This window comes from Pundamilia nyererei, unplaced genomic scaffold, assembly GCF_000239375.1.
Source record: "Pundamilia nyererei isolate P.nyererei 1_Seehausen unplaced genomic scaffold, PunNye1.0 scaffold00012, whole genome shotgun sequence".
NCBI classification, from domain to species: Eukaryota; Metazoa; Chordata; class Actinopteri; order Cichliformes; family Cichlidae; genus Pundamilia; species Pundamilia nyererei.
The window spans coordinates 1,280,852-1,297,147 of NW_005187413.1; the positions used below are offsets into that span (position 1 = coordinate 1,280,852).

The 16,296-nt window shown below is 39.2% G+C and overlaps 1 protein-coding gene across 2 annotated transcripts in view; it reads left to right on the top strand.

Moving 5' to 3' along the window:
- The window catches only part of pmepa1 (prostate transmembrane protein, androgen induced 1), a 40,859-nt gene extending 28,758 nt beyond the window's left edge, over positions 1-12,101 (top strand). For both annotated transcript variants that reach the window (XM_005724384.2, XM_005724385.2), the window contains exons 2-5: positions 1,035-1,189; positions 3,681-3,734; positions 3,846-4,201; positions 4,589-12,101. In XM_005724384.2, coding sequence (XP_005724441.1) covers positions 1,035-1,189; positions 3,681-3,734; positions 3,846-4,201; positions 4,589-4,901 — 878 coding nt within the window. In that variant the 3' untranslated portion in view covers positions 4,902-12,101. The remainder of the gene's footprint in view (positions 1-1,034; positions 1,190-3,680; positions 3,735-3,845; positions 4,202-4,588) is intronic.
- The last annotated feature ends 4,195 nt before the right edge of the window (positions 12,102-16,296 follow it).

Consider the following 16,296-nt stretch of genomic DNA (forward strand, 5'->3'; position numbering starts at 1 on the left):
GTGTGTGTGTGTGTGTGTGTGTGTGTGTGTGTGTGTGTGTGTGTGACACCCTGACCTGACATGAGAACTATATCTTTCTCTGTTTTTTCTTCTAATAACATCAATTATACCAGCCTGCTTTAAATGTGTGTTTTCCTATTTGTTGAAGTCATTTTTAACCACGAATGTGATGAAGCACTCCAAGTAGTACTAAAAAACCAAAAAAGATGATGAACTCATATATTTTACACAGTAATTATTGGGTATATGTTGCAATACTGTTTCATGTACTTTAGCTCTCTCCATGTTGTTTGACCTCAACTACCAACATCCCCAATGATTAAATGGACAATACTATTTTTCAAATCCAGCCATGAGTTATTTTGTTATTATTATCATTAGTATTTGAGTTGAATAACTAAATCAGGATGTACAAATGGCCTGCATTTGTATAGCGCTTTTCTAGTCCATAGGACCCCAAAGCGCTTTACACTACATTCAGTCATCCACCCATTCACACACACATTCACACACTGGCGATAGCAAGCTACATTGTAGCCACAGCTGCCCTGGGGCGCACTGACAGAGGCGAGGCTGCCGGACACAGGCGCCACCGGGCCCTCGGACCACCACCAGTAGGCAAACAACAGTGTTTTGTTTCTGTGAAAGCCCTGAACTTTTGAAATGTGTATTTATTGTTGCTTGGAATGAGACTAGAGAGCCGTGATCTGTTATTGCCCTAAAACGTAATAAGAGGATGGTGATTATGTTATCTGAGGCAACTATACAGGGGATGAGGCCTTTGGCCATCTAAAAAGTCTCTGACAATGATTGAATTTTCCAATAAATAAATAAATAGAAATATTAGATCTTCAAATATAATGCAAAATAGGCAGATGTCATCATACACTTTTCATGTCCTTGCAAGGCCTGACCTAACGGTGTTAATGCGACTGTACCATCATCAGGGTTATTGTACGAAGAGCCACAGAGGACTGTTTTCTGCTTTCTTGAGACTCGTACTTATGTCAGTCTTTGTTTCTCTGTCACTGCAGCCCAGCTGGAGTTCGTCCAGATTCTGGTGATCGTAATAGTCATGATGGTGATGGTGGTGGTCATCACCTGTCTTCTCAACCACTACCGCCTATCAGCACGCTCCCTTCTCTCCAGGCACACCCCTACACGCAGGAGACACCTGCCACTGGCCAACGTAAGTCAGACTTATGCCAGGACTGCATGATGATGTGTTGCCCAAGCTATGCACTTACAGTAGCTCATTCATTATGTGTGAAAGACTTTTTATTCAGTTGGGTTTACATACATGTTGCTGCTAAAAAGGTAACACAGTTCTGACACACCGAGCAAAGAAGAGAAAATGTATTTTAAGGCCTGTAATTCACTGTTTTCTTTCATTTCAAAGAAATTCATTTTATTCAACCTCAATACACCAAAATGTGCACTTGTATCCAGACTATAGAATAGAATAGAATAGAATAGAATAGCCCTTTATTGTCATTGTACATGTACAATGAAATTATGGGTGCTTTGTGCAGGAATTAAATATAAATGATAAGACAGGAGGAATAAATAACAAGCAGGAGAAACATTTACAAAACAGTAGAAAGGCAGACATTGGAGAACAAAGTGCTTGAAAGTAGTGCAAAGGGCTCGGTCAGAGTATAGAGTCCATGTGTGAGTCGCCTGAGTGATGAGAGTTACTCAGACCATGGCTCAGATTGGTGAGATGAGTGGCAACTTTGCTTACCTACTGCATCACTACACCGCTCATTTTTCCATAGTGCCTTTACATAGCTTAAACATACACGTGTTTCTGTGTCAGAGACAGATAAAGTCGGTTTGAATATGTGGAGCAAACAGAAAATGAAAAGTTGTAAATGGTGGCAGATGTTATGTAAGATAAATGAATTCATTAATTGAAGAAATAAAATAGCACAGTCTGTTTAAGACATGGAATAAAGTTAGTGTCTCGACAGGTGAAATTTTATTTTCCAGTAAAGCTATCCAACTTTGCAAGGTTATGAACAAGATATATGTAGGGAGAGAGAGAGAGAGTTAAAGAAATATATGAAAAATGAACGAAATGATTTATAAAGACAAATAGATAAAACATATAACAAACCCCTCAACCACGCTGACCTTTTATAGTTACAGTCATTCATCTTTATAAACAGACTTCCTGGAGGAAGTTAGCATCTGTTTCAGACAGTTTCACAATAAAAGCAGTTTCAGAGGCGTGCCAACTGGCCGCATGTGATCACAGTGATTAAACTGTGCTGCAGGCTAACGCTAACGCACTGACTCATTTCTTCATTAAGGGCCATGGCGACTTGCCGATGTCTATTTGAAGAACACGCACCGACTTACACCTGAGGCTTCCTCAAACATATGACTTCACTAGTGCTGCCTGAATCACCTTCCACTGAATCACTGTGTGTGTGTGTATCTGTGTGGCTTCAGTTTCAGTTTAAAATATGAGTAAAGAATGAAGCACAAACATGCACATACACACACACATAGAGCTCCTTATAAGCTCAGGGGAGTCATAGTGTCCTAGTTAATTTGGATTAGCAAACAGACATGGTGACACACATGCAGCCAGACAAGCAGGCAAGAAAACTGTCACCAGAGAGAGTTTGTTTTTTTTTTTACAAAAGTTGGAAAAGTTCCTCTCAGACTTTTTTTAAAAGAAGCAAAGAACTACTTTTGTCTTCTCCTCACTACAAGCGGTGACACCGAAGGCATCGAGACACCCTCTAAAAATCAGCTTGAGCTCTACGTATTGTTCAGTCCATTATAGATTCATGTACACTCTTAATTTCAACGTTTTTAGTCATACTTGTGTTGGGCAATGTTGTACCAAACTATATGTGCTGCTGATTTTAAATGAGCACAGAAATTTTTTTTACTTTGTTAACTGAATGTGAAGCTTACAGTGTTAAATTATGCACATACATTACACAATACAGCTCATATATTAACTGTAGGAAAAGGTCAAACACAGGGTAAAAGGTACAACGTTTTACTGGAGAAGACAGTATTAGGCAGTATAACCTAGATTTAAAAATAATTTAATAGCAGGGATCATAGTTAGCTTCACACTTTTGCAGACAGGTTTCTATAAACAGAGTCCTCTAATAAATAACACGCACTCATCCATCCGTCCATCCAGTAAAGTTTGAGCAAACAATAAGAAGTGTATCAGTACCAAGTCTCATGTTCTATGTTTGGGGAAAGGCGATCGCAGTGGAAAGTCTTTGTGACAGTGTTTAAAACAAGAACTAATATATGACAGGAAGTTACAACCACTCATCTCTAAAAATTACACAGCGGTGTTGAAATCATTATTAGCAGCAGTGTATATTCCCGTTCTAGTATCTATGTCTTAACCAGCTCAATTTTATTGACATTTGAACTATTACAAATCAGAGGAATAAATTATACTTTTAAATAGTGCTAAATGTGGTTTGAGGTCAGCCAGCAGATGAGTGGCTAATGCGCCAACCACAAGACCTGCTTCCCTGCCTACTGAGTGTTTACACCATGCAGACATTCTCATGCTCTTCTTCTCCACATTTTCTTTTGCTTACTGCTGTTCTTTGCTAATAGAGATGCAAACTGCGAAAAAAAATTAAGAATTATTTTTATTATTTAATTACATAAATTGACTTTTTTGCACACAGGAGGGAAGTCTGTGGTCCTCTGAGGGAACAGGCACAAACAGTGGTCTAAATGAGGTGAGTGCTGCTTCAACCAGTGGTGGTCTTTGAGTTTGATTTAGTACAAAATTCATTTAAACCAACATTAGTTAGAGGCACAGCAGTAATTAAATATCTCTCCTCACACAGCACCAGGTGTATAACACCCACCCCCCAGAGAGAGGGGGCTCTTCCTATATACAGCGGGAAGTACAGCACAGCCACTCCCAGCCTCCGCTGCAGCCCCAGCGCTTCCAGCACACATACGCCCCAAGTCGCTTTCAGCCAACTTATCCCTACCTGCCTCAGAGCCTCATCGATCTTCCCCCCACCATCTCCCTCTCAGATGGAGAGGAGCCCCCGCCGTACCAGGGGCCCTGCACCCTGCAGCTCAGAGACCCCGAGCAGCAGATGGAGCTGAACCGCGAGTCGGTCAGAGCGCCACCCAACCGAACAGTATTCGACTCCCACCCTCTCGATCCATCCAACTCCTGTCTGCAGGCCAGGTAACAATGAGCAAGTCTGTGGTCCGTTATTGTGTTTTGGATCACTCACTTGTCGTTGTGTTGACTAATTCCTGTGTTAAGGATTTTTATCAGAGACTTATCCAGCTTATAAAAGGCGTCATAGAAATGTTTATGTTCTTTGTACCAACTTTGTACTAACTGTGACTAGATGTACTGCACAGTAAAGGAGAAAGAGACTAAAAGCTTTAGACATCCTCTCTTCACAGCCTAATGTTTAATTATGTTTCATTTTCTGTAATTATGATGCATTATAAGGTTTTAAATGCAGAAATTTGATTAGCTGAAAACCTACAACAAATCATTTTTTATCTGCCATCATCTTGTCTTCATCAGTGTTATTTATTCATTCATTTATTTTGCTCTCAGACTGCAGGCCCCCCCTCCAAGTGTCCATTCAGGCATCAGTGTGTTGGAAGCCCAGGAGGCTTTGTCCAGGCATCAGAAGCAGGGCTCTCGAGTGGAAGGAGCTCCTCCAGCCTACAGCGAGGTGATTGGGCACTACTACCACCCAACATCTGTAACCTCCAGCCATAACAATCGGACTGTGATATCCTCACAAGCACCACCTGCCTCGCTCATACAAGGCCTGCTCCGACCTCCGCATCAACAGCAAGGAAGTGTGGACAACAGGAACACAAGGAATACAAAGGAGAAATCCCAGAAACCCCAGCAGGTGTGACAGTGCTGCTCTCTGCTTCCAGTGAGAAAACCGGGATTACATCTGCTCACCACTGGAGTAATGACCAGTGGAGAATGATGAAAAGTCACGAAGTTGTTAAAATCCACTCTGAAGGGTTTAAGAGCTGGTTAGTTTTAGTTGTTGCAGGTCAGTTTTGCAGTTTCCCCACTGGCTTCTCTGGGTAAGATAACCCAGAACCACATTGCTCCTGCAGAGCACAGTCGCATGAACATCTGGCACATCCTGTTCTGCAGCTTCCTACTTCATGTCTTCTGATGAACCATTGATGTCAGAAAAGAGAGGAAGATTTAGAAGGGAATGAGATGGAAGCAGATGATTCTTTCCCTTAACAAGTCCTCCTCATCTCTCTTCTGTCAGACTGATGTGCGTAATCACCTTTCACAATGAATATTTACTTGGTCTGTTTTTTCCGTTGAACTTTTTCTTTATCTTATTCACACATCCATGAAAATTCCTATCCAAGCAAATGGCGAAATGTTACAATCTTTTTGGTTCTTCCATTTGTAGGATTTCTTTTTTTTAAATGTGATAATCCCCCACCACCACGCTGCTTGTGTCCATTTAGTCCATATTCAAAACTCCACTTCTGCACCAGGCTTTAGCCACATCGCTGGGACATTTTAGCACACTCGCTTATTCCGCGAGTTGTAGCACAAGGCTAAAAGTTCTGCCTTACATTTCCTAAGCGATGCAGGAGTTGCCACTGAAATGCTTGTTTCTTTTTTTTCCTTTTTAAAAAAAAAGTATGTTCTTTTTTTTAAAGAACGCTTGCACAAAGTTCAAGACTGTTCACCGGAAAAAAGAATAATCCGCAATATGATCGAAAAGAGACAGAAAGTAGGGAAAGTTTGGGTATTTTTCTATACTTGATGGATTCCTATGAGTACATTTTTTGTGTTGCTTTTGTTTAGTGTTTTTTTTATTTTATTTGTTGTCTAGTTTTAGAAAAAAAAGATACAAACATCAGTAATCGGTTGGGGTGCCAACTTTTCACCTTTTGCAACGTACATGTTGACGTGTATATACGTCACACATGGAGCATATATACAGACACATGTATGCAAACCTAGAGTGAAAAGCACGAATTTAAAGTTATTTATATAATTGCTGAAAAGAATTGCACTATTTTTTAGTATGCGCCAATGGAACGTTTTTGGGACTTTTATTTTGAAGGAGCTCTGTCTATTGCGGCATAAAAACAAGAGAGAAGCAAGAACATGGTGAGTGAGGCTCAGACCGAGCGGTGCACAGCAGCTGCTATCATGATAAATGTAAGGGGAGGTTCTGACTTTGGCCCAACGGACTCGGATTAACCGTTACTGTACCATTGATAAAAATGAATAAATAATCGTTGGTTTATGCAAATGTCTGAGTCCCACGAGCCATCCACAAGTCAGCATCCAACCTGTGGGTCCAATCAGAAAGTCTTAACTCTCTCTCATCCTATTGGCCGAATCATTAGCCAATCCCAAAGCTGGCTATTACTACCTCGACCAAACAAGCGAAGCACATTAGAGTTTATTCATGTTAACCAGACACAACAAATGTCTGGACTAATCGAGACAGTCTAATGTAACAATAGATGTTAACTAGAGTAGGATGTCGTAGACTTAGTTTTTAATCCTGTTATTTTATTTGAATGTCAGATATTTTTATTCATTGAATGAGAAGAGAGAAAACAAACCAATGACACCCCCCTTGTAGTGTATTACTCAGGAAGGAAGCCAGTCGCCCAGCAGGTCCTGAATATCTGATGCACTGACTGTGCACCACTTTGGTCACCCATGCACCCAAAAGACCAAATTTTCTGGTCACGTACCTCTGGTTCCATTGAATTATAGAATCTCTCCCACGTTTTCAACCCATGTATACACTCTGCTCTCTAAGTTTTTCTCTCTTGCAGGCCACTCTGAGCACTTTATTGCACCAGGAAAGAGACAACAATCTTCTGTCAGCCAGCGCCGACCAACCAACCAATAAAGCTTAAACACAACGGTAGAACCTTTTAGGTTTTTAGATTCAGATTTAGATTCTCCAACTACTAGTGATGCGCTTTTAAAGAGATGCAAAGAGTTGTGGACCAAAGCTTTTAACATTTACTGGAATAAAAAACAACTTTATTTATCATTTTGAGATTGAAGAAGTTTAAGACATACGGACTTTAAATCCTCAACTATCCTTCCACAGGTCTCCATAAAACCAGCTGAACATGTACTTTAACAAATATATTCTATAATTAGGAGAAATTTTTTAATTTTCTTGTTTATAAACTCATTCTTTTAAGCTTTGGACTCAAACTCTTTGAGTGTTGAATGCAGCACAAGGCTGGTTGTTGAAACTAGACACACTGAAGTGTTGAAAAGTGGCACGAGTGTTAATAGCAGCCCGTCTTGTGTCATCTCATTAAGAGTGCAGAATTAATAGAGTTGCATTAGGTAGCTGATTGAGCTACTTGATCAGTATTTGTAGTTTTTGTATTTAAAGCTGCTGCTTGATCCAGACAAAATCAGCGCCCTCTAGTGTCCAGCCTTTATGCAACAGCGCCCTCTTCAGGGACTGAACCAAACTGTAGCCAAATCTCCTGAGAGACAGTCTGAAGGCTAAAACAATACATTTTATAATCTCATATGGTGAATCTTTCATTTTTTGTCTGTACTTTCCTTCCATGGTGAGTCACAGCAGCATCTATCAACTATCGTGATAAAAAGAATTCAATCTGCTGAACTTGTTCCCCAGTATAAACCTTGTTTACAGGGACAGTTTGGCCCAAAGGTAAATTTATGCATTTTCCCAATTTTTTTGTATTCATTCCTATCCAACTGGATTGTGTTGAACTGGTGTGTGAATTGCCCAGTTCTGGAGAAATCAGCTACAGCGATGCCTGTGTTCTCTTTAATATAATGTAAGTAAATGGCAATTTCTGCTTGGGGTGTTTAAAGTGCCAAAATGTGAAAAAGACGGCAGCAGTTTCTCTTTCCAGAAATTGTGACCTGTTTATTCAAAAAATAAAAAATTTAAAAATCCACAAACCTTACAGTGAGCCATTTCATGCAGGAACTCTTTAGTTTGTACCGATCCGCAATTTTGAAAAATGTCCATGTGCAGAAGAAAGCAACCATGTGCGTATGATGAAAGGCTCTTGCTGGTGGGAGATTGAATGGATGTCCCTCATTTGACCTGTAACATCAGGTAGCTGCACAGGTGCGAGGGTGTCTTTTGGTTTGAAGAAGATATTTCCTGCATGAAACTGCTCACAAAAATGTTGGTGGATGTTTTTTGATTAACAGCTTCACAATTTTTGAAAGAGGCATTGCTGCAGAATATTTCAGATGTAATTTTTGGTGCTTTGAGCTCTTCATAGTAAATGCCATTCAGTTCTATTCCATTAAATAGAACGGTGACATTTCCACATCCAAAAACTTCAAAAATGAGTGTCTCCCAAAAAAAACCCATAGAAAACTGTGTAAATTTGATATTAATGTAAACTCTTATTTTAAGTTGCTGGATACAAACTAAACGTTTACAGCTTTATAGATGGATTGGATGTGTTTATGCTAGTCTTGTTTCTCGTCATTTTATCATCGCAATGATGCAGTCTTGTGTTCTATAGCAAACTATAACATTTCAAATCATAAAACAGATTGAAAAGACTCTTCTAGCTGATTAGAAAAGTCTTTGATGATGTTAGAAAGATCTTCAAAATATCTTGTAGCATTACTCGGCAAACTACTAAATCTGAAAACACTGAATTCCTCTCAAAAAGTAAAGACAAAAAGTGAGAAAAAAGATTTGCCCTCCCATCATCTTTAAAGTCTGTAGCTCTCTGTAGCCCCAAAAGAAAGATGATTGGCTCATTTAAAAAAAATTATTGTAATAATAATAATAATAATAATAATCTTTGATCTTGTAATGAGGTTAGCAGCCTGGTTCTCAGTCCTAAGGTACTTTGAACTATTTTTCTCTTTCATACTTGTTTTTGAACAGAGTTGTTTCCTTAAATGGTTTCCTTTCCTGCACCAGAGGGCTTGCAGCGGGTATGAGAAGGCTGGCCAGGCTCTGACCACAAATATTAGTGATAGGAACTTAAAAAATGTATAAGGAAGTTGGAAAAATGTGTAGAATCAATCTCTTATTTCAGGGGAAAACCCGGGCTGGCTGACAATACAAAATAAGACAGGAGGAGAAAGAGGGAAAAGTCATTTGGAGGCTGACAGGAAGAACAGATCACACATTTATACACAGCTGCTAATACCCTAGCGCTGCCTACATCTAAAGACTGGTGTGTTTACATGCAGTTGTACTTGTTCACCAGTGTTTGTGAGCTTTTCTTTAACTCTCAATTCTATTTATTTATGTTTCTTTTTAAAATTCAGTTCGATTTGAATCACATAAAAGAGAGATATTAAACCAATCAATGCTCAGATCACATAGTTTTTGTTGCTTTAATCCATCGTGGAGATACTGAAAGTGTTAGGAGATCACTGTGTGTGTGTGCGTGTGTGCAGTTAATGTACACCCACCTGCCCTGGGAAAGACCTCCAGCTGTCTAGACAAAAACTAAACACATAAAGGCACACACAGAGCAGACTAAACAAACTCACCGAAGAACCAAACGCCTCACACACACACAGACACACACACACAATAAACACACACGCACACACACTGAGGTTTTTGTTATTGCGGACCACACAAGGTAGCAAAAACATTTATTTCACACACCTTGATTGCCTCTCCCCTCCCTCTCCCTCTTCCTGTCTGAACGAGCTCTTCCTGTTCCCTAGAGATGGCCGCTGTCCAATGACAGAGCTCCTTTCAGAACCGGCCCTCGCTGCCGCTGGGTCAGCGGTCTTTGAGTCTCCTTGGAAACGTTCGTTGTTTGTTATTGTTGCTATGTCGTACAAGTGTGCCTGCCTGCGCTGAGACGGGCAAAATGTGAGTGGCTAGTTTGGGCTGTCAATCATCCCAGGCCACACTGTCTCAGATGATGACGATGAATAGATGATGGTGATGAGATTGTTGTTGTTGGTGATGATGATGGTGATGAAGAAAGATGTTTTTGGTAGTGACACCGCAAAGATCGTTGCAATACACCTACTATTTGCCTTTTTGATGATATTAGTCATATTTTAACGTAGTGTGCTAAATGTCAGTTTTTTTTATTGTTGTTGTTGTTGTTGTTGTTGTTGCTGATGATGTTTATTCACTTGAGAACAAAAAGATTTAACTTCAATTCAAAGGTTCATATCATTAAAAAATGTGTTTGGTTTTTTTTTTTTTCATTTTGTAAACATCGAGAGTGTAAAACTACCTAACACACAAAAACTGCAGATTTCTGGGGAGGATGTGTAAATACAAGAAAATGTACTTCTGCTTTTAAGTGCCCTTTTTTAAAGTTTAAAGTTGTCAGTGTGCAGCTGTCTGAAGAGCAAATCGGTGCGATTGGTGCGGGGGATCGACGCCACAGATCCCCATCAACATCCCTTGAGATGAGCTTATGTTAAAGCTAGCTAAAGTTCCCTTTTATTGGAACCTTTTTGAGCACATTTGTATCACGCACTTATAAGTTCCAAGTATAAATCTTCATGTAAGCACCTAGTCCTCGTAACCCACTAATCATTGCGTCTCCTTACTCGACCCAGTGTCTAGATGTGTGCCTTCTGGTGTCCAGCATGATCGGAGACTTACACTTAAAAAAATCCTTTACTGTTGCCTTTCAACGTAAAACCTCGGACAGCACAAAATCTTAACACGTTACAGCCGTGACATATGGAAGCCCAGTCAGGCCAAGAAAAAAAAATGGAGGGGAAAAAAAACAGTCAGTGTTTCTAAGCTAAAATGGACCAAAAGTCCTTAAAATACTACAAACAAATAACATGTGGAAAAGCAGATATCTGCAAATCCTGTGTGGTTGCTTCTATTGTTTTTATGTTATCATTCCAACTTCTCTTCCCTTTTCTTTTTCCTGGTAAAGCTGGACTTCTATAATCACGACATTAGAAGCTAAATTTGTGAAAACAAACAGAAAAGTGTCTTTCACATTACTGTTGCTATTGCTGCTCTATATGTTTGGAACTATAACTAAAACCAGCTGAAATTAATGCTTTTCTTCAGAAATTTAATGAGACGCAGTATTTGCTTTTAACATTTCTGACTGCTTGCAAAGAATCACACACCACACCGTCCAGATTCATATGTGACATTATTTAAGACATCTCCAAAGACGAAACCACTGTAAAGAAAAAAACGTTCAGTCAAGCTTGAACTTTTTGTTTTCGATTTTGGAGAAAAATCTTTTTTTTTCCTCCAGTTTTTGCTACATGTTTGATCAGTTTTAAAAGAAAGGATGATTTAAGTAACACAAGTAGACTGGCGGACGGCATACAAGCAAACCATTTTCTCCCTTCATATTTCTGTATCATCGCATTTTTCTCTGCTTGCTCTGCTCTTTTAATCAGCGCTGTGTGGCGCCTTTCCTCTGACAATGTCGAAGAAAAAGTATACAAAAGCACTCTTGTTCGCAGTTATGTTATGTGTTCATATTTAAATAAGCCTCTGTATCTTACACCGCAGTGACTATTGTAGAAGTCTTCCACCTGTCCTTGAGTTTTATCCTGCAAGCATGTAAACTGTGGGGCTTGTACAATAGACCAGTTTGTTCTGGTAAGGATTCCTACGTGCAGCTGGTGCAGATGTTTTAGAAAGGCATGATAAAATGCTGCGATTGTGTCCAGGGAAGTAAAACTGCACACAAGTAATCAGCAGCTTTGGAGTGAAATCTTCACTCAGGACCAGATGTCAGATAAAAATGTGGGAACTCCGATCTGTTCTCTGCAATGCTGGGTTTCCCATCACTCAAACGTAGCACTGGGTTCATAAAAAGAATGAACATGGAGCTGAGGGTTTAACTTCAATCTGTTATCTGTCACAGCATGGCTCATGCACTTATATAGAGGCCTGCTTATTCTCAGTGATAATAACTGCTTATTTGTGTATTAAGACAGTTTATTTTAATTTATATTGGATGGTCTATGTGTTGCTGGGTTTGCTATGTTGTTATTTTCTTTTCTGTTACAAACACAAGACAATGGTTTATTGTTGTTGTCACAGAACATGAATCAGACACATTTCAGTTAGCCTTCGATTAAAAAAAAACAAATAAAAAGTTTTATAAATTCACCCGAGTCTCGTCTGCTTATTTATTTTGTATTTAGTAATTGTTGGAGGCTTTCCTTTTTTTGTTTTTGCAAGAAAGGAGCCTTTGACACACATTCATCCACCACACAGACACACACACACATGCACAGACACTTTGTACACATACAAGATTTGGTTTATATGCACATTTCAAAAAGCTGCTGGGAACATCCCTTAGATTAGCTCCAGTTCCATGCTGATGTGATAGCATCATGCAGCAGATCTGTTGACTGTACTTTGATTCAGGCTGAAACATTGATCTGACAGAAGGTACTCTGCAACATGGATGATTGGTTTTGTGATATTTAAACACAAATATGATCCTACTGTCATCATGTGGCATCCAAATTAGCAAAAAAATTATCATAACTTTTAAATGTTGTGTGACTCTTGAAACACATTTTATTTTCATCTGCAGAGTTAAGTTGCTGTAAATATTTATCCAGCAGATGGCGCACTTGAATTAGAGTTCAAGGCTCAATGGCCACATCATGGTTATGATTGTTAGATTTACTTCATTTCTAGTTATTAGTGTTTAAGGGGTCAGTGTTCACTGATCTCGTCCACCAGGGAGACTCAGGCCTTTTGATTGTGTTGTTTGTATTTGTTGAAAATACATGAAAGCACAGAAAGGAGGAAGTGTGTCAGACTTTTTGTAAAAATGTTATTTTTTGGACTTTGCATATTAGTAAAAACGTGAGATACTCTGAACATGCTGTGTCTGCTGCATGATGGCACTGTGAAAATATGTTGTAAATAAAATGCCTGCGCAGGTTTTAAGACAGTTTAACGGTTGGGTTTCCTCACTTTGGTGCTCTGCTGTTTGACATTCACTATCCTTGCTATTAAGGTTTTCATTTGGGTCTTTTAAATTAAGCTGCAGAAAGCGCCCTGAGTGTTTTGGCTGGAAATGTGTTTGTCTGTTTTCAGTTTTTAAAAAGTACCAGTGTCAGGATCACCAAAGCCAGGAAGGCCTGATGGCGGATGAGAATTCCCTGCGGAAGACCACCTTGCCTGTTGAGGTGGCTCCGACGGGCCTTTTGCACTCTCCATTATAAAGAAAACAAAAACATGACAAAACAAGTAAACAAACAAAATATGCATTCATTCCTCAAATTAACTTGAGCCCCTAAATCAACTTGAAGGCTCAAAATGAACATTTTGGTCATTGCCATCTTGATGTTTTAAAACCAAATGCACAACTGAATATCTTTTTGCAACCTGAAAAGTGATCCTTGCTGACCAATAGAAAGAATGCAGTTTTAAGGCATCCACCATGCATGGTTAGACTATAAACATTTGTAATTATTTACAATGTCATCAATTATTCAGACATTTATGTAATACAAGTAGCAATAACACACATTCAGAAACGCCTGTCTACAAGTAAGACACGCTTTGAGACTTGATCTCAAAAACTGTGAGACTTGACATGAACATATCTGTATTTACACGCTTCACCTGTGCATGTTTGAAATTAATTTAAAAAAATGTTTGGATAAAACATTTCAAAAAAATTGTATTTAAATTGTGTAACGTGAAACCACTGCAGAGGCACCTTAAATCTGCATTCATTTCTGTTAGGCCCTGTTAGTACTCTTGTGGCATTGTGTATTAACTGAAGGCTTTTAGAACAGCAAGATAGGAAGGGCTTACAATTGTCCAGCCTTGAAGTGACAAATGCATGGATCAATTTTCCAATGTCACTCTTGGACAGGATGTTTCTAAGTTTTTGAACATTGCTCTAATGATAGAAAGCAATCTTACATATTTCCTTGAAGGACATATCCTGGTCAAAACTGATGAGAAAATATTCCTCACAGTTTTACTGACGAATAAGGTAATGTCATCTAGGGTGAGCATTTGGTTGGACACCATGTTTCTAAGATTTCATGGCCAAATACAATAACCTAGACTGATTTGATGCTTGAATTTATCTGAATTTAATTAAGACCCACTTGGTCTTGTTGTTTGAAAGCCTAACTTAGATGCACAGGAGGACTTGAGACTTGATTGGGTGAGGCTAAAATGAGGGTAAACTTGAAAATGCACTAAACTTGTCACAGTCGACATTAAAGGCTCAGCTCTGCCCTTTGATCTGTGGCTGTCAGCTGTCAGCCTCTTGATCATTGAGTGACTTCCAGCCAGATGAACCTGAACCAGTTACTGAACAGATTCCAATGACTCAACAACTTACACTAGATTACACTCTTTTCTGTTCCTGCCAAGTTTCTACATCAGCTCTCACCTCATACTGCAGGGTCATCCATTCTCCTATCTCTCTTTCTCTTTCTACTATCTGTCTTGCTACACACTTGGCAGTCAGCCTACTGAACAAACACTATTCAGTTTGTTTTATGGCCTACGAGAGCAGAAAAAGGTTGAATGAGTTACGGGTGCATCGTAAAATGAAGATGGAACAATGAATGAGGTGATGAAGAAATGAGGGTTGATTACTGAAAGTCATTCCAGGGATCATGTAAGGATCATTTGAGTGAATTCACAAAACTATTTTCTCCGTTCTTCTTTCGTCGTTTATAGCAAGTCATTTAAAAAAACATCAAAGATCAATTTCTGACAGGAGGCATGAATTTATTTTTGATCTTTCTCCTGTGTTTTTTCTTTTTTTCCCTGTGGTACAACTTGTCGAACGAGGGTGGAAAAAGCAGCAGAGTTGCAGTGATGTGAAAAAGGGAAAAGATGCACTATATTCTTATACCAACTTATTTGAACTTATTTAGGCACTTTAACACCTCAAAAAAGAAACTTTGAAATCTGTGTGCAAAATTTAGCAGAAGGGAGTTCAAGTTGTCAACTTTGCCTTGGCATCCTCTCATTGAGCCATTTATGTTCAAAAGACTAATGTAGCTTATTAAATGATCTGGATGCTGTTCATAAAATTAAGTTGATATTTTCAGCCTATTTCCATTCATCTGTTGTCCAGCTTTGCTCACTCTGACACAATTTACTATTTGTAGCTGTAGCTTATTTGCTACAAGGTCTGATGTCGATGTCGAGGTGTGGAGATGCTCTTCTGTGTATCCTGGTTTTTACAAGTGGTTAGATAGCATCTACAGATGCCGTCAATGCAGAAATGAACTACTGAATTCACTATAAAGGACCACTGAAAAGAATTAAAGCTGTCACAAATTATGAGGCTTAAAAGACATCCTTGGGTCTGAGGGTTAAAGAAATGACTCACACACAATGCCTGGAAGGCATGAACTGAAATTTAAAGTACAGTACTGTAAAACATGATATCTTGAACCAAGAAAACAGCATTTGAATACCTTATCGTCATCCATCTAAGCAAATCGAATTTTCATGATGGAGTCTACAAATGAAACTGGGGAGGTTATGTGGGCAGATGTTGCATGCGAACTGGACATTTCAGCAAAACATAGAGTCATCGGAATTCCCTGTGAGCACGGACCAATCACTGCGCAGAGGCATTCCTGCTGACGTCTAACAGAGAGGGTGAGTGGCCCAGCAGTGATGTCACTGTGCCATCTGTGCAGCCACCAAACAAGAACACACACACAAAACTGATAAGGCCTCACCTCCGCTCTGATGCTGCTACTTGTCATTGTGTAACTGTATTTTTTGTCACTCTGGCTCAGTTTCTATCACATTTTTAATGTTTTCTATTTGGTATATCCATTAACATTGGACAATTGATAAATATTTTTATTGTTATTTATATTTTATATACAGATCCTGTGGTTAAAAAGGGAAGTTTAATTCTGTTTTTCAAAACCTAATATTTTCAATATGCTGTAACAGCCCAAAGCAGACTGAAGACACAGGAGTATAAAGGTACATACTGAAGATCTAGATCACTAAATCTTTTCTTATAGGGAAAATCCTGTGTGTGTGTGTGTGTGTGTGTGTGTGTGTGTGTGTGTGTGTGTGTGTGTGTGTGTGTGTGTGTGTGTGTGTGTGTGTGTTTGCACGCGCGTCTGTTTTCATATCCTAGGGTAAAGGTAAAAACTTCCAGCAGGTGAACTGAACAGAACTGATCCTCATTATGACATATTAGCTAGAAAGACAATTAATGTGAACATCACTATGACACTAACCACCACCCTGCATTTGATTGCACACGAAGTCTACTGACATCGGCCTCTCCCAGCAGGACAGTGTGCCCTAACACTGGGTTAGCCATCATTCCATCACT